At 36.1% G+C, this 19,360-nt stretch overlaps 3 protein-coding genes across 3 annotated transcripts in view; 2 read left to right on the top strand and 1 right to left on the bottom strand.

The window, feature by feature from the left end:
• LOC144450071 (uncharacterized) overlaps positions 1–15,492 on the top strand; it is a 17,029-nt gene extending 1,537 nt beyond the window's left edge. Inside the window, exons 2-11 of the mRNA XM_078140638.1 lie at positions 865–948; positions 1,622–1,720; positions 2,316–2,414; positions 2,854–2,952; positions 3,427–3,555; positions 4,070–4,192; positions 5,252–5,350; positions 13,636–13,734; positions 14,859–14,972; positions 15,400–15,492. Of these exons, the coding sequence (XP_077996764.1) occupies positions 865–948; positions 1,622–1,720; positions 2,316–2,414; positions 2,854–2,952; positions 3,427–3,555; positions 4,070–4,192; positions 5,252–5,350; positions 13,636–13,734; positions 14,859–14,972; positions 15,400–15,492 (1,038 nt within the window). The remainder of the gene's footprint in view (positions 1–864; positions 949–1,621; positions 1,721–2,315; positions 2,415–2,853; positions 2,953–3,426; positions 3,556–4,069; positions 4,193–5,251; positions 5,351–13,635; positions 13,735–14,858; positions 14,973–15,399) is intronic.
• Positions 7,381–13,359, bottom strand: LOC144450351 (uncharacterized). The gene is made up of 2 exons (XM_078140953.1): positions 13,261–13,359; positions 7,381–10,447 (listed from the first exon to the last, which is right to left on the bottom strand). The coding sequence occupies exons 1-2, from the start codon at positions 13,357–13,359 to the stop codon at positions 8,156–8,158; spliced, it is 2,391 nt and encodes a 796-aa protein (XP_077997079.1). The 3' UTR covers positions 7,381–8,155.
• Positions 15,493–15,912: 420 nt separating the features above from the next.
• On the top strand, positions 15,913–17,411 carry LOC144450348 (uncharacterized). Its single transcript, XM_078140949.1, has 2 exons — positions 15,913–15,992; positions 16,738–17,411. Exons 1-2 carry the CDS (start codon positions 15,963–15,965, stop codon positions 17,176–17,178), a joined length of 471 nt encoding a protein of 156 aa, XP_077997075.1. The 5' UTR covers positions 15,913–15,962; the 3' UTR covers positions 17,179–17,411.
• The last annotated feature ends 1,949 nt before the right edge of the window (positions 17,412–19,360 follow it).

The following is a 19,360-nucleotide window of genomic DNA, read 5'->3' on the forward strand; positions in this document are numbered from 1 at the left end:
TATATCGATCGTGTACATAGTTGCTATCATCAAATCACGATTTATGACGCCTCTGAACTCAATACTGTATACAACCCCCGAAAAAACACTGGTGCATTTGATTGCTTGTGGTTAGCAGGAATGAGACAAGTTTCGTGCAAAGACATACAATGTAATTTTATAGTGGCAGTAACTTATCAAAGGATAAACACTACATGAGCGTAAGATCCCATAACTCTGTTTAGACATAGAACGCTATGCATTATAACAATCGAGTCTGACTGTTAGTGTTACTAACGTATTGCTACACCACAGACATAACAAACCGATAAAGTCGTTCCCTGAACCCACATCAGCGGTACCTGCTGTTCTTTTTATATCAGTTACAGTGTCGGTTTCACATAATTCTGTCTTTGCATGAAGTCTTTCCTTGGCTCACGTCATTCAAACAAACGCACTGATGTTTTTTCGCGGGTTGTATGGCATGCCAATGGTACCAGGTAGAAAAGACGTCACCATGTTATGACCTTTTCACGGGGTCACAGTACACTAAACTTTAATAGACTCCATAGATATACTGTGGTCTACGTGTTTCAAATCTGTCAATGTACACCAAATGTCCTGAAGGCATTTGTGAACTGAGGAACACTTGAGGACAATAGCACATGATAAACTTTACAGCCATAAACACAGGTATTGAGAACAATAGGTATTCTTAGGAAGCGACAAACCTCAAATGAATGCCTGCGGCTCAAAATATCTTGGTCGATCACCCAAATCATTGCACGTACAGGCGGCGGGGGGGGGGGGGGTATTGCCCTTGCTGGCATGTCTTTTTATTTTGTTTATAAATTCATTTATTTTCCCTATTAATTTACATATTAGAATTTATTTTACGCTGCTGAAAATGGTAATGTAAATGAAGTGAATGCATTATTGGCGGAAGGATTTCATGTAAATGATACATCGGTAAGTCATTTTTATATGAGTTGCCATAGAAACACACCAATAGATAATACTGTGCAGGTAATAATTTAACATTTGGAGTATCTAATTGTAGTTATTCTACCAGACAATGATGCATGATGGGAGTAACAATGATGCATGATGGGAGTAACAAATGATGGGGGGTGATGGGAGTAATAACGGGGGATGATGAGAGTAACACTAATCGATTAACTGTATACTGTCGTTCCAAAATGACAGATATTAATGATGGTGGTTTGTCCCGATATAAAAGTTTAATAAGTCAGTTATCATTTGATTGACTGATTGATTGATTGACTGACTGATTGATCGATTGATTGAATAATTTATGATTGATTGATTGATTGAATTTTAAATTAGTGATCAGTCGATCTGTGTCTATGATAGGTCTTGACAACACAGCCTGTTTACGTCACTGCTCTGTGTCTATGATAGCTCTTGGCAACGCTCAGTGTCGGCAAGAGCGATCATAGACACAGATCAGCGACGTATACAAGTTTTAAAAACGTAATATATTCTTAGTTAACTACATCAAATATGTTATTGTCGATCTGTACTAAATTATCAACTTTTTGGTAAGACATAGTGATATTTTCTCCACAAATATAAAAGACTGCTGTAAACTAATATAATTCTATGCTTGTATTTTTTTCAGAATGACAAAACTCCTATCTACTTTGCGTCACGTGGCGGTCACGTGGATGTTGTTCAAGCACTACTAGACAATGGTGCAGATGTCAATTTCAAAACATGGGTAAGGATAAAGCCAACCAATCACAGAAGCTGTACTAAAGAAAATTATATAATTGAAAAAAGCTAGATGTTCTAAAATCTTTACAATATACAGAACAGTGACCCAACAGACCGTAGGATTTCTCAGACTGTTGTTTTCCTTGTCTACAGGCTAATATAACAACGAATAAATTTCCCTACCTTTATGGAAAGAAGACTCTTCTAGTGTAGAGAGAGTATTGATACATTTGTAGTACCAGGATTCGTGTGATATTTTCGTTAGAAAAACAACAAATAAGCAATAATACGATTCCCTATGCAATAGAGTGAGAGCTAGACCAAAAGCTCAACCGTTGTGGGCGCTGTTGTCATCCCTTGTACTAAGCCTCAGGGCATTGGGGAAGGAATGCCAAGGAAGACCATGGCCACGTATTTTTTCAAGTCTAAGTTAGAGCACGTCCTTTTCATTCTACCCATCATATTTCTATTATGTTTATTTATTGTTGTTGTTGTTGTTGTTGTTGTTGTTAATACATCATTTGTAATCATTCTTGTTGCTTTGGTCAACATTTCAAATCAGGTATATTCTACAACTTCTCTTCTACTTTCAACTTCAGATTGGAGAAACACCTTTACACATGGCGGCTGAAAATGACCACGAAGACACCGTCAGTGTTTTGTTGGATGCCGGTGCCGACATTGATGATACGGATGACGTATGTTTAATATGTTGTGCTGTATTGTGTTATACTGTGTTGCATTGCGTTAATATTGTGCTCTGCTGTGTTTTATTTCGCTGCGCTGTGCTGTGCTGTTGTGGAGCAGTTTTAGATGTGTAATTGTACCATAATGGTCTGTGCATTGCATTGTATTGTACTGCTTTGTTTTGCATTATATTGCATCGTGTCGCATCATATATCGCATACCATATCATATCATAATAATGATATATTGTGTTGTATTGTTATTTCGCATTGTATGTGATCTCGTCTACATATAGTAGTCTATCATATCACGTGTACAGCACTGCACTTTATGATATTGTATTGTATTATACTGTATTGCATTATCTTGTCTCGTATATTAATTGCATTGTATTATCCAGTAGTGTCATTATATCATAATGATCTGAGAAACTGTTTATCTTTTCCATAGGGAGGACAAACAGCTCTTTTAAAAGCCTCAAAGAAAGGTAATCTTGACGTCATAGAACTTTTATTAGAGAAGAAATCTGACGTCACAGTGTGTGACAAGGTGAGTTGAAGTAGGCCATTATGCATTACTAGCTCTGTATGTATATTTTCACAATTATCTTGAAAATATGGGATTATATTTTTTCCTACAAAAATGAAATGAACACTGAACAGCTTAATTTTATCCTTCCTTTGTTCCCGTGTCTTCTAAATATCAAACAATCGTTCTAGTTTTAAAATAGCGCGTCTGTTTTTAATTGCAATGACGTTTGATAAAATTATCAACTTCTCCACTTGACCTCTGACCCGAATATGACTGTCTACTCGATTGTAATTCACTGCTTCTTGGTGAGGGTTCATTATTTACGCCTACCTAAGAACTAATTTCAGCACTAACTTTTCTTATTTACAAGTTTTGTCTTAAATACAGCCTGTTTACGACACCGTCCAAGACGCACCTTCAGTTTTCAATGTGTTGCAGAAGAATAAAGGTCTGATTTGTGACAATGACAAGTTCTCTTTCTTGTCTCCGTAGTTCAAGAAAACATGTCTTCACCATCTCATAGAAAACACTCATTCACAGAAAGACAGCGATGACAATGAGTACAGCTTACCTGATTTGAATATTGATGATGACGATGACGATGATGATGCATATGATGACGTAAGTTAAATATTATCCAATCATTAAACAGTATACCTGATTCGAATAGAGATGACGTAAGTTAAGTATTACCCAATCATTAAACAGTATATCTGATTTGAATATAGGCAACGTAAGTATTATCCAATCATGAAACAGTATACCTGATTTGAATATAGATAATGTAAGTTAAGTATTACCCAATCATTAAACAGTATATCTGATTTGAATATAGATAATGTAAGTTAAGTATTACCCAATCATTAAACAGTATATCTGATTTGAATATAGATAACGTGTTAAATAATATATATGATAGACTGGCTGATCGTTTGGTTTGATGGTTAGTTGATTGACATCCGATATATAATACAAACGAGAATGCAAAGGGTAAACAACATGGATGTCAAATAAAGTACATTCAAGAAATTGAACTTCAATCAGATTTCAATAAGATTTGATAGATTAAGTGATTGATTGATTTACTGGTCACTTTGTTGATCAATTAATTGATTGACTTCAATTCCATCTATAGGACCATCAAGACATTGAACTAGACTTTGATCATGACGACTCAACAAGAACGATGACAACTGATAATGTAGATGCAGTTCGTGTCCTTGTACAGGCTGGTGCTTCAGTTAATGCTGCAGATAGGGTAAGGGATTTCAGATATGGTAAGGGGTTGCAGATAGGGTGTGGGATTGCAGATAGGTAAGGGATTGCAGGTGGGGTAATGGATATTGGTAAGGGATTATAGATGGGCTAAGGGAGTGTAGGTAGGGTGTGGGATTGCAGATAGGTAAGGGGTTGCAGGTGGGGTAAGGGTTATGGTAAGGGGTTACAGATGGGCTAAGGGCGTGTAGGTACGGTGTGGGATTGCAGATAGGTAAGGGGTTGCAGGTGGGGTAAGGGATATGGTAAGGTTTTATAGATGGGCTAAGGGAGTGTAGGTAGGGTGTGGGATTGCAGATAGGATATGGGATTACAGATATTGTAAGGGTAATGCAGTGTCTGTCACACATGGCTCTTAGCATTTCACTGGGGTCAATGATATAACCATGGTTACGAGGTTGTCTGCCATTTCTTGAGCGACTCACACAGACAGATGGCTATATCAGATACAAGATAACAAGTTGGAAAAACTTCTTTATATGAATTAGAACTGCACTATTATATTGCATGTATGTATGTATGTATGTATGTATGTATGTATGTATGTATGTATATATGTATGTATGTATGTATGTATGTATGTATGTATGTGTGTGTATGTATGTATGTATGTATGTATGTGTATGTGTGTGTGCATGTATGTATGTGTGTATGTATGTATGTGTGTATGTGCATGTATGTATGTATGTATGTGTGTGTATGTATACATGTGTGTATGTATGTATGTATGTATGTATGTGTGCATGTATGTATGTATGTATGTGTGTATGTATGTATGTATGTATGTATGTAAACTGTATGTATGTATGTATGAATGTATGTATGTATGTATGTATGTATGTAGATATATATGCCTGCTTCCATGCATGCATGTTATGTATGTTTGTGTGTGTAACAGACACAATATTATCTGATGTGTGTAGCATAGAATGTGTGAAGGCCAAGTACAATGTTTGTTAAAATGCTTCAAATAATTTTGTCAACTGTCAGTTTGATTTTCCTAAGGGACGTTATTTGTTTGTTTTTGTTTATTTTAATGTAGTATGGTCAGACACCTCTACATATGGCATCAGAGCGTGGTCTTATATCTGTAGTCACTGTCCTCATAGAGGAGAAAGCTGATATAGATGCAAAGGATGAGGTATGTTATACTCGTATCGAGGTATGTTATACATGTATCGAGGTATGTTATACATGTATCGGGGTATGTTATACTCGTATCGAGGTATGTTATACATGTATCAAGGTACTAGTATGTTATACATGTATCGGGGTATGTTATACATGTATCGGGGTATGTTATACACGTACCGAGGTATGTTATACTCGTATCGAGGTATGTTATTCATGTATCAAGGTACTAGTATGTTATACATGTATCGGGGTATGTTATACACATATCAAGGTATGTTATACTCGTATCGAGGTATGTTATACATGTATCGAGGTATGTTATACATGTATCGAGGTATGTTATACATGTATCGGGGTATGTTATACTAGTATCGAGGTATGTTATACATGTATCGAGGTATGTTATACATGTATCGAGGTATGTTATACATGTATCGGGGTATGTTATACATGTATCGGGGTATGTTATACACGTACCGAGGTATGTTATACATGTATCGAGGTATGTTATACATGTATCGGGGTATGTTATACACGTATCGAGGTATGTTATACACGTATCAAGGTATGTTATACATGTATCAAGGTACTAGTATGTTATACATGTACAAATGTATCGGGGTATGTTATACACATATCGAGGTATGTTATACTCGTATCGAGCTATGTTATACATGTATCGAGGTATGTTATACATGTATCGGGGTATGTTATACATGTATCGGGGTATGTTATACACGTACCGAGGTATGTTATACATGTATCGAGGTATGTTATACATGTATCAAGGTACTAGTATGTTATACACGTATCGAGGTATGTTAAACTCGTATCGAGGTATGTTATACATGTATCCAGGTATGTTATACATGTATCATCTCATTAACATTCACTAGCTACCAAATAACAAAAGATATATTCACTTAATATTAGGCAATTACTTATGAAAAGACATTGCATCTGTTACAACTGCCAATATCAAAATGGAACCTGTTACCAACAAATGAATTGGATTAATAACATTTGACTCAGCATGTTGGAATAGCAAAGACTTGTCTTCCAACAGTTTTATGGCCACTTTACATAATAAACTAAACAGTTCATATTAGCAAACAAATTTTCAGTTTCTCTGACATTTCATGCACACATACAGAGGCCATAAAACTGATCTTATCAAACCATGAAATGTAATACAAGTCTCTGCTGTTCCAACATCCTGTGCCAAGTGTTATCAATCCAATTTCCCTGTTTGTATCAGGTTCTGTTCATTAATGGTCTGATGTCAGCAGTTGTACTTAGTGGTTACTATTACCTGTAAGTAGAGAAGTAAACAGATTCAAACAGTGTTCAGCGTTGGGGGCACTGTTTTGGAAATCAATTTGAATTCATCTATAATATATAGCTACAAAAAATATGTTTACCCACAGGTGATGCAATACTATTATGATTATTACGAGTAAGTTATTGTACGTAACAAACATTTTCAAACATCCAGTTGCAGCTAGTGTTACTTTCAACAATATTTGGGCATGGATTAAATTAGTATTTCACCTCCTTTAGTATAACAAATACCCACAATGCTCTAAGAGGGAACTTGCAATCCAAACTGAGTATTCTCAGACTGAAATGACTATGGGATTATCTGTGTTTATCGTAATACCTAATCTGGAGCTATTAATAGAATAAACCTCCTACAATGGTCAGGGTAACCATGACTACACTGTCTCTGTAGTCACAAACAATGTAACACAACTGTTTACTGATTGTTTCATATTTATTATCATATTTCCCATGATGCAACATTCAGGATATTCAAGATGGCGGATTTGCAAGTTCCCTATTACAGCTAGTATAGCTTTTCACTCTGAGGGAAACCAATAGTTACTTCTATATCCAAAGCGTAGTCAAGACATCACAAACACTCATTTTGAACAATCACAACAAACCAAGATTTGTAACGACGAGTTTAATTCATACAAAAACCTACAACAATAGCAAAAGCCGATAGCATGACCCATAGCAACCCACAACCAATAGCAAAAGCCGATAGCATTACCCATAGCAACAACCCACAACAAACCAATAGCAAAAGCCGATAGCATGACCCATACCAACATCACATAACAACCACTAGCAAAAGCTAGACAGCATGATGCATAGCAACGGCTGTTAGCAATAACAAATAACCAATGACAACAGCTGATTGCAAAAACCAACAACCAATAGCAACAGCTGATTGCAAAAACCACAACCAATGACAACAGCTGATTGCAAAAAACCAACAACCAATAGCAACAGCTGAATGCAAAAACCAACAACCAATAGCAACAGCTGATTGCAACATTGAGTAGCAGCAACCCACATCAACCAATAGCAAGTTGATAGCCATACCAGCCAGTAGCAACAGCTGATAGCAGCAACCCATAGCAACAATCCACAACCAACATCAGCAGCTGATAGCAGTAACCCATAGCAATGAATCCACAACAACCAACAGGAACAGCTGATAGCAGTAACCCATAGCAACAATCAACATCCATCCATGACACAAGGTCATCAAAATATGCATATACTACATCAGTCAATGCTAAATTTACACAGAATGATTTAGGTACAAACAACTCAATACACTGTACGTAGATAGATATATTATCAATGTGAACTCATACAATGCAGATCATAGTCACTATGGAAACCAGGCATGCGTGTAATAAACTGACTGCTCTGATGTGCCAAACAAGATGGATGAAGGGTCATGACCTTTAACCTTTGACTTTAAATGCACTCTTGCATTTATTCCTATTCCTTCAGTTTATACATTGGTAGCTTCACATCTCACATTTGTCTTAATAGCTGTGACCTCTGACCTTTGGTGCACCCTCATATGTTTGTTCATATTTCCTTTCAGTTTACATCTATACCCACACACCTCACATTGGAAAGGTTTCTCAGATGAGTGGGTCTTCATGTGTTGTTTCAAATACTCCTTGGACGTGAATCCTTTCTTGCAGAGTTCACACCAGCATGACTTAACAGGATTATGGGAGGACTGGTGCATTTTTAACGAGTGTTTGTTGCAAAGTCTCTTTCCGCAAATGTCACAGAGGAAGAGCTGTCTATTATGAACATTATTATAGTGTTTCCTCAGACCCTGTTTCAGCAGGAAAACTCTTCCACATTCTGTACACGGATAAAGTTCCGGATTAGCACTATGTCTATTTGCATGTATTTGCAAATCGTGTTTCTTTGTAAACTGTTTACCGCAGTCTGTGCAGTTGTAACGCCACTTCATATGCGACTCCATATGCGTTCTCAAGGTTATTCTATTAGAAACGCGAGTTCCGCAAATCTCGCATGCTAACTTATCGTCGCTATGCACGGTCATATGCATTGGCAGGTACTTCTCAGAAAATTTATGATTACAAATACCACACTGTACTTTCTTGTCGATATGGACTGTCTTCATGTGTTGTTTTAGGGAATCTTTTCGTAGAAACGTTTTGTTGCAGATTTCACACGTGACACGATCTACACATCCGTGTGTAAGTGCGTGTTTTGTCACGAGTGTATCTCTTTTCAGGAATTCTTTACTGCATAGCTTACATTTCCAGAGTTTTAATTTTGCAATATGGTTATTAACTTTATGTTCTCTTAGCGAGTTATATATCAAATGAATACCACAGTATCTGCATTTTTTTTCTTTACACGTATCATGGAGTTTGTGCAGCTCTGACAAATGTTGGTCTTTGAACGACAGTCCACATCTTTCACATGAAAACAACTTCTCAGCATCGTCTTCTCTCATTGCAGTTCGCACTTTCTCCTTGAATTTCTCCACATCATCTCCCGACATCAGTCTCACTCCTTTCACAAATGTCGACCTTCGAACCATTTTAGATTTATCTTTAGGGACCTTTGAACTTGATTTCCGTATTTTTGATGTTTCTTTTTTGACCTTTGATTTTAATTTCAATACCTTTGACATTTCTTTCTTGACCTTTGACCCAGATTTTAGCACCTTGGTTGTTTCTTCATTGACTTCTAACCCTGACTTTAAGACTCTTAATGCTTCACTGGTGAATTTCGATCCAAGTCTTAACACCTTTAACCTTTCACTCCTGTTGACCTTTGACCTAGAGGTCATGGTAGATGCAGTCTCTTCTTCCTGTGATTCAGATTTGTCCTCTACTTGCTGTTCACATGTCTTCCGTCTTTTGGAATCATGAACATTAAACCTTTCCTCATCAGTCAATTTTCTTTCCTCCTCTTCCTCCCCCTCCTCATCATCTTCCTCTTCCTCCTCCTCACCATCATCTTCCTCCTCATCATCATCAGCTTCTTCCTCCTCCTCCCCCTCATCATCATCTTCTTCCTCATCATCTTCTTCCTCCTCTTCTTCTTCCTCATACTGCCCCTCAGACAATTTCTTCCCAATCTTTCCACTTTCGGAATAATGACTTCTATCTGAAACATCACAATCTGTACCTACTGCACTGTCGATGTCCTGTTCATCCTGTGTCTTCATCAGTCCAGTAAAACATGTCTTTCCATCACTTTCTGCATCTGCATTTAACAGTGAAGCTCTAAACCTTTCAGTAATATCTCCTGAAGTATATGCGGCAGTTTCCCTGGCAACATAACTTCCTTCATCATTTGTAACAATTGCTGTATCATTATGGTTCCTATTTCTTTCTTCTCTCGCTGTCATAGCAACAGGATTCCTTTCCTTATCATCTCTCACACCTTTCCTCCTTTCATCATTTGAAACCGTTTCCATAGTTACATCAGTTGTTTCTTCAAAAGCATTCATATATTCTGTTTTTATTTCAACTCCAGTTCGTTGAGTCTCTCCAAAACTCCAAAGTGGTTTCTTAAAAGTGACATCACCATCTTTTGGTTTCAGTATTTCATCATCCGTACATTGCATCACATCATATTTCTCTGTTGCGATAATCTCTTTCAGGCTATCCTGTGGTTTGACTTTGAGTCCTGTAGTTTGAAACTCTCTCACAAAATCTTCACTTCCCATGTATTTAGATGATACTCCATCTTCTGATGTGATGACAAAAACACTGCATCCCAACTCCTCCATCAACTCCTGACACTGTAATAGAACAAATAAATAATTATATTCTATATGTATTCCAGTCACGTGACAGTCACATGATCAAAACACGTTTCACTTAGTGGTTTGTGTACAGAACAATTTCATTGTGATTACCACAGACACCTATTTGGGGGCACTTAATAACAGTTATGGTAGACAATTTACCAAATTTTCGACCAAGCAAACTTGAAAATAAGTAATGTGAAGAGGACCCATATTAGATACTTCAGCTCCAAAAAAAACAGATCCCATTTTAGATAAAGAGCTAAAAAATGCATCACAAAGGGCAGCACATATACACATACTATATAGTCAAATAACTGGGCTCGAAATTAATTTTTTTCTTCAGTAATCCTAGTGGGCTACCAATTTTAGAAAATTGGTAGCCCAAGGATGGTGACCCGTAGTCCCATATTCCTGAATTGAAAACAGAGTTTCTCAATTGACAATATGTGTGTTATTAAAATACATTCATGTGCCAAAATCTTCCATCCTTTAAATCGTCACATAATCAGTGGTAGCCTGTAGCCTGAGTGGGCTACCAGCTGCAAATTATAATAGCACAGGACAAGAATTGGTGGTCTGTGGACACAGGACTACTGTTAATTAGAAGCCCTGAAATAGGGGAGTAGTGCCCCCCCCCCCTCCTCCCCAGGGTAGTAGAGTCATTCACCCACATTCTTATCAAATATGGACTTTAGACATGTACTGAATGAAACTTATATCAGGATTTATGTGTTCCAAACAGAACTTTATCATTTGTAATGTTACGTCATTGCTTGTCTGGCTACAGTGAACTTTATAATAGAGTGAAAATCGCAATATCCAATAATTTACACTTATGAAATAGTCTTTTGAGTTATTCTAAACTTGACATCATAAAGTAGTAAAAAAAACAGCAGCTTTAGCCCTGTAAACTTGAAACACGGAGGTGTGTTAACACTGCTGGATTTTATCACCAGTCTTGACAAAAATGTTATTCCATTGTTAGTCATTTCATTATCTGGCTCTACAACACTATGGATGGCTGTACAACAACTTTCTACAAAAATTTTAACCCACTGCAACATTTCATCATCTGGCTAGACAAAAATATTATTAAAACTGGTTCATTTTATCATCTGGCAACAAAAATCTTACTAACATTGCTACATTTTATTATCTGGCAACAAAAATCTTACTAACATTGCTACATTTTATCATCTGGCAACAAAAATCTTACTAACATTGCTACATTTTATCATCTGGCAACAAAAATCTTACTAACATTGCTACATTTTATCATCTGGCAACAAAAATCTTGCTAAGATTGCTACATTTTATCATCTGGCAACAAATATCTCACTAACACTGCTACATTTTATCATTTGGTAACAAAAATCTTACCAGCAGTGCTACATTTTATTGTCTGGCACTACAAAATTATTACTAAGGCCTAAACAAATTGTCTGGTTCCTGTTAACCAACCCCACCTAGTTTTTCACTGCTGACCCTTATTTTTTTAAGGTATCAGATAAAAAAAATAATAAAATTGTGAAGTCTTGCACGAAATAGTGGATGAGGAAACTGACATCAACTTAAAAACACAATATAAAACTGTTCTTCCAATCTGCAATGGCTGTACGAAGAAATAAATAACACAGAGACCATTTTGAAAACAATGGAAAACCTGAACAAGACACTCACATGAAAAAAAGGTAATAAAATAAAATAAAAAAACTACCTACCCCACCTGTTCTAAATTTGAGCGCAATCAGAACCACACAATTATTTGTTCTAAGCCCGGTTCTGCAGGCTAAGTAAAAGAATTCGGTTTTTTATCCTACATTGAACTATTGATCTCACCCTAACATTACGACTACAACGTTTCATTTTATTATCTGGCTTGACGTAAATTCTTACAAATTTTCCATTGGCGTCAAGGTGACAAAATCATTTCAAACACCATTGCAACATTTCCTCTGTCTTGACTACCAAAATCTTAGCAAAGCCTCGCCAAATCATATATTTGCAACAATGTACATATTACCAGGAAGGTCAATGAATTAAAATGTGTCAAATGTACTTCTATTTTTGTGTGTCAGACGATGTGATTTGCCAATGTTTTTTTTTATACTAGCCAGACGATAAGCTGTACTTTTGCAATAATATTTGGGGCGCCAGACAACATAGATGTAGTAATGTTGACAAGATTTTTGTTGAGTCATAAAGGGTAAACTGTAGCAAGATATTAAGGAGATATTTGTCAACTGTACTTCTATTTTTGTGTGTCAGACGATGTGATTTGCCAATGGTTTTTATACTAGCCAGACGATAAGCTATACTTTTGCAATAATATTTGAGGCGCCAGACAACATAGATGTTGTAATGTTGACAAGATTTTTGTTGAGTCATAAAGGGTAAACTGTAGCAAGATATTAAGAAGATATTTGTCTGGCCAGTCGATAAGCTATCGAGCCAGACGATAATACTAAATACTAATAGTAAACAATATTTGCAATTGTTGCAACTGGCAGTCAGACTGTCTGAGTGGAACGGAAGCGCGATGTCACCGTATGACCTTTTTCTGTTCTCCGTTCCCGTGTCTCAAAATTATAAGCATATATACTTCTCCATAGACGGTACGCGTACGTACCCTCGCATCGATCGGTAACGGTAACGGTACTTTTAAAGTTAATTCCCTCGTTGAGATGTAGTCTCCCTGGGCCTCTAGCCTATGCGACTCCCGGTTGTATATGGCACTGAGTGAAATGCAGGCGTGCTCCCTGACAAAAATCGCAGGCTCACTGAAAAAATAATGTCTGAAATACCTTCTGAAACAGTTCGTGACACATATCCTCTCCACTGGTCCCAGGTAACTGTGATCTAGTGACTTGTTCACGACCGTAGCGACGTCCGTTGCCGTCCATCTTCCCTGCTAAAGGGTTGTGATCTCCGTGATGGGATTGAAGCCCGCCACCAGGCGACAGAAATTAGAAACGACGGCGCTTCAAGGTTACTTCAAAAATAATCTAGGGTAGTATGACCCCGCGTATGAAGTATTCAAAGTTTGCTCACTTTGATATTTGTCTGCAAATATATAATATTACGTGTATAAATTTAGCATTTTCCGTCACACATGACCCTAACCAAAGGTTAAATGAGGTCAGTTACCAAAATAATTTACATAATTTTTATTTTTACAGAAGAAATCGACTGCCTTGATCAAAGCTTCGTATCATGGTTGTTTGAAAGTTGTTGATTACTTACTCGAACAAGGTGCTGACGTCAACGCCCAGGATGACGTAAGAGGACACTTATTACTATATCGTTTATCGTTTATTTTAGTACACTTAACAAAACCCTGGGGAGTTGTTAATGGTACAAAACAGAAAAGGAAAATAATAACAAAACTAATAAACTATCTAAAAGAAGCATTACATAACATAATAAAACTAATGAACTACAAAAGTTATTCATTGAAAAGAAAGAGAAAAATAATGTATGGTAATTAGACAGATTTATGGAGATGTATATTTTATTATGTATTATTACAATTATTTTGTAGGTGGTGGTCTCTGTGTATATTTCTTAATTTGATATATTTACCAAGTGCAATAATTAGATTTGTGTTGTTCATAGTTTCTTTAAATTTTTGTACTGTATACGACATAAATGTATTTTCTGTGCCAGCTTAGAAGTTCGAAGTTAGTTATGCACTAGTATTATTCGTAACAGTGGTTGTAACTGCAATTATTATTAGAATCCCGATGTTGTGTCTTGTTTTTTGTTTGTTTGTTTGTTTGTTTGTTTATTTGTTTGTTTGTTTGTTTGTTTGTTTGTTTGTTTTGTTGCCTTTGTTTGAGGGGGTTGTTTGCTTCATTCTGACCTTTTTTGTGGTGATTCCTATTTTTTACCTAATGAATTCAAATCAAATCAAATTCCGTGGTTTGAAACCAATTAATTGATGATAAAAATGAACCAAATATACTGATTGGGGGGAGGGGGAGGGTATAGTCTTGGCCGATCAGTCATACTCCTCGATAGCTTTATTTATACCTCTTTTTCCTAGTTTATTCTCATTTGTTTTCGATTTTGTTGTTCCGATCGGAAGTGACCGCCATTACAATAAAAGCAACCAAACTGTATTCCTGTATCAAATATTAATCAGATTGCGCTAAAGCCTACAATAGTATGTTGTTGTTGTTGTTGTTGTTGTTGTTGTTGTTGTTGTTGTTGATGATGATGATGATGATGATGATGATGATGATGATGATGATGATGATGATGATGTTGTTGTTTTTGTTGTTATTTTTATTATTATTATTATTTTATTTTTTCTACTCTTTGGTAGAGGGATGGGGCTATTGAAATATATATTTATTTGTCACATTCACCCATTTGTCTCTATTAATTTATTTACTTTCAGTTAAACAAAACTAGCTTACACCACTGCTTGGACAGTGGTTACACAGACGTTGCACATACTTTACTAGGATACGTGGGGTCTGGACAAGATATCAACATTGATATCAAAGATAAGGTAAAATTCACCGTGATACTTTCACTTTTCGAGTGACCTAAGGGGCCTTTATCATTACGAGTCGCTAGACGAGTAATAACAACCCTTGGATCAGAAGTATTTTCCGGCTCAATGAATGAAGAAAAATATTGGAGAATAAAATAATTATACCAGTGCCAGTAATATCAAAGAAAAATCTGGGAAAATAATATAATTGTAATTTTGAACGTTTTGACTCAAACACAGTAGAACCAATGACAGACAAGCGTTGTAGTGACGTAGAACGACCAGAGTATATATTCCATATTTTTTGTTGAACCTGGCTCGGTATAATTCTTAGCATCATCGATCGCATTACATTTGTGACAAAATCGTACATTGGACAGATTCCACAAATCCGAATTTCTAAATCGGAAAGAAAAGACTAGATTTGCTTTTTTGGTTACAGAACGGAAGAACTCCCTTGAAGCTTGTTGAAGACTATTGCAAGGTAAACTGTAAAACTTATCATATTTTACCTGACACGTGTTCTTACTTCTAAGTGACATCTCATGTAATTTATCTGCATTTTGATGACTTATTCAAGAGATTTAAACTTCTCATTCTCTGCACATTATTTGTAATAGTCTGACGTCAAATATGTAGTTATTTCAATCATCGTTCCCCTGACATTTTTCCCACAATTTCCTAGTATGTAATACAGAGGGCGTACTTTTGCTAGGATTAAGAATGTATACCATGCCAGCGATGGATACGAACTCGAACTGTCGAATAATATTGCTGCAAGTATGGAAGTATGTGGGTGATAAGAATAGTCTCGGTTACCCAGCATCTTGCCGTTGAGGGCTATGCCTTCAACGGCAAGAGGCTGGGTAACCGAGAATATGCTAAGAATAAACGTATTCTTCATACACTGTCTGTGCATGTTCACATATTTAATTATGTCTCTATCTTTAGAATCATCCTACAGCAAAGACAACATATTATGAAATTCTATTTCGATTGCTGCGTATGGGAGCTACTGCAGACCTAACGATCAAGGTACTTAAAGCTAATCTTACCAATTTATCAATCTGATTAAAATCTGAGGTGGGGGGGGGGGGTGATGTGGTGAATACGCGTACACGTCGTACAAATCTTGAACGAAATCTTGAGCAAAAGCTAGGTTTTGAATTATTATTATTTATTATTATTATTTTATTTATACTCGGTTTAAAAAGTAGCACAGACGTGCTAATACATCCGAGATGTAATAGTCACACATTTTTGTGACGTTCTTAAACTGTACTAGTTGTAACTAGAATACCGGGTTTTTTTAATCATACACCGCAATGCACCATGGGGCTTTGTAATTCTTACAGCTGCACTAGCTAAAACTGGGGTATTATTTTTTCAGACAACAATATATTCGCTGAAAATTATTAAAATACCAATAAGACACCATACATGTTAACCAATAGAGAAACAGGTTGTGATCGCTGTTGAGGGCGCTGATTTTGGGGTGCGGACCCCAAAATAAATTAGATTTTATTTATCACATGCATGTACGTGTATACAGCTAGAAAAATGTTTTATTCATATGTTAAGCAATTCTGTGGTGTACGATGTTACGAGTTATTGTACATAAAGCATTGTTTTAAACAAAAACAAACAAATAAACAAACAAACAAAAAAACAAAAAAACAAAAACAAAAACATTCCAGTAACAGCTTTAAAAGGTTAAACTTTAATAAGTCATTATAATATACAATATTTATTATTTATTCCTTCTTCGTTTTTAATCTAGGAAACTCTGGAAGACGCTGGAAACACCAGTAAAGTTTTGTTTGAGAATACGGAGGGTAAAGTTACACTGATGGAGATGACGAGACCTGGAATCGAAAAACAACTGAATAAGGCTAACAGAGAAGGCACCAGTGTATCTGCCATCGTGCTCAATGACAACAACGCTTTGTCAACATTGAACACAGTGTTCAGAGATCGTGAAATTTCTGCTGTGATTTTATTCAATGTTGATTTTAAACAAATTGAGAAGCTGGAGGTCTCCGAGACTTTATTTTACATGAGTATGTCGTCGTTCGAACCAAACAGAGCGATGGAATTTGCTTTGCCAATAGCTCAGAAGATTTCTTTTATCGACGTACAAATGCCGAAATCGTGGTATGTCGAATCACCAGTACTCATAGATGTTGTACAGATCATTGACTGTACAGGACAATCGACGTAAGAGACTACTTCATGTTTCCCGCCAAAAAGTGTGGACATTTTTGTGCGTTTTTCGTGAAACTTTTGGCATATATTGTTTGTTCTGTTGGATATTTTTATATATGACAATGTCACGGTTTGTTTGTGTGTATTCCCGCCATTTTCTATGAACGGACTTTTTGTTTTTGTAACTTTTGATATACTCAGGGTTTTCCCGCCAATTTTTGTGCAACCGATATAAAGCTACTTTCCCGCCAAAACAATGACAAATAAACTGACATTTTTAATTGTTTTTCCGTACTTTTTTTGCAAACATACTAGTTTTTCATCATACGATTATTGATGCCGTCATCATAGCGTACTAGTGTTTCTATGACAACGTTTTCTGCCAAATTCGATAAAAAAATTCTGTTAATATTCGTGTTTGTTTCACTTGTGTCTCCACTTTGTGTGTTTGGGCAAATTGACTCACTATAACCCTGGTGAATCATAATATTTTATTTGGTAAACTTTATAGCAATAAATTTTAAACATTTAATGTTAATGAGTGTTAAAATAGAAAAGAATATCTGTATACTTCAATTTTAACTGTGGATCTAAATTTAATAATATATCATTATATTTTTATTAATTGACACCTAACCAAGTACTTTAAAAACAATGTCCACTTTAATTTTATTTTTTATAGTGGACATAGTTTTTAAAGTACTTGATTAGGTGTCAATTAATAATATATATATATATTAAAAATAAAATTGAGAAAGAAATGAATGCAAATGTAAGAAAGTTGGAGGCGTTTGAGAGACTGTTAAATCTTATTTAACACTTGTTCCTGCATCTTTTTTTTTTCATTTGACATGTATTGATTTGCAAGTAAGACATTGTTATCATTTACCCACTGGAGTCAATTATTAATAAAAGACCAAAAAAAAAAAAGACCAAAAAAACACAAAAAACCAATGTCCACTTCATCACCTGTCTGGGACAATATTATGAAGTCACACATTTCAACAACGTGTGACTTAACATCCCTGAAGAACACCTGGGGACTTTATTTATCCAAGTATTTTGGTGCAGTACAAAGTTTTTATTTGTACTTTATAAAATTGTGTTGTTTTGAGGGGTTGTATATTTATGTATTAAAAGTGAGGAAAACTGTAAACTAAAACTTAGTTGTTCTTTTTACTAGAAGAAATTCATTATTGCTGTGATTTGTACATTGATATGTATGGGCCCATAAGAGCAGTTCCCTTCCACCATGGTGTATGTCTAATCAGTAGTGTCATGCAAGGTGGGGGTGGGGGAATTGTATCCTCATATTGTGTCAAGGTTGTGACCTCTGACCTTTGGTGCACTCCAAAGCGTCTATGTATCCTCACTCTGACCTCTGATGCACTCTAGTGTGCTTTATATGTATCCTCATGTTGGGTCAAATGTTCTGGGTCGTGACCTCTGACCTTTGATGCATTCTTGTCTTTGTCGTATATTGCTTCAAGGGTTGTGACCTCTGACCTTTGATGTATTCTTGTTTGTCTTATATTCCATCAAGGGTTACGACCTCTGACCTTTGATGCATTCTTGTGTTTGTCTTATATTCCATCAAGGGTTGTGACCTTTGACCTTTGTGACCTCTGACCTTTGATGCAATTTCATATGTTTATTTAAATTTCCTTTCAGTTTACATCTATACCCACAAATCTCGCATTGGAAAGGTTTCTCTGACGAGTGCGTCTTCATGTGACGTCTCAAATAATCCTTTGTTGTGAAACGTTTGTCGCATAATTCACACGAGAACGAGTACACAGGATTGTGTGATGTTCGATGCATTTTTAACGTCGCCATATTGGAAAAGTTCTTCCCACAAAGGTCACACAAGTACTTAATTTGTTTATGTATTTTTTTGTAATGGTAATTAAGAGTATTTTTCATAAGGAATACTTTACCACATTCAGTACACGGATACGGCGTGGGATTCGTACTATGCATATTTGCGTGTCTTTGGTAATTCGTTCGCGTTAACTCTTTACCGCAGTCTGCGCACTTAACTTTCATGTGCGTTCCAATATGAGATTTCAACGCTCCTTTATTTGAGAACCGCTTGCCGCAAATCTTACATTCGTCTTTATATTCACTGTGGATGCTAGCGTGTTTTACTAAGTACCTTTCGCAAGTAAATTTCATATTACATATTTCACACGGGAACT

Source organism: Glandiceps talaboti, chromosome 19 (assembly GCF_964340395.1).
Source record: "Glandiceps talaboti chromosome 19, keGlaTala1.1, whole genome shotgun sequence".
NCBI lineage: Eukaryota > Metazoa > Hemichordata > Enteropneusta > Spengelidae > Glandiceps > Glandiceps talaboti.

Bases quoted from the DNA above. Each gene is read 5' to 3' on its own strand.
- LOC144450351 (XM_078140953.1), bottom strand. From the start codon at position 13,359: ATGGACGGCAACGGACGTCGCTACGGTCGTGAACAAGTCACTAGATCA. The intron at 10,448-13,260 runs GTATTTCAGACA...GTTCTATTACAG, and splicing joins GTCACGAACTGTTTCAGAAG to TGTCAGGAGTTGATGGAGGA.
- LOC144450348 (XM_078140949.1), top strand. From the start codon at position 15,963: ATGGGAGCTACTGCAGACCTAACGATCAAG. The intron at 15,993-16,737 runs GTACTTAAAGCT...TTTTTAATCTAG, and splicing joins CTGCAGACCTAACGATCAAG to GAAACTCTGGAAGACGCTGG.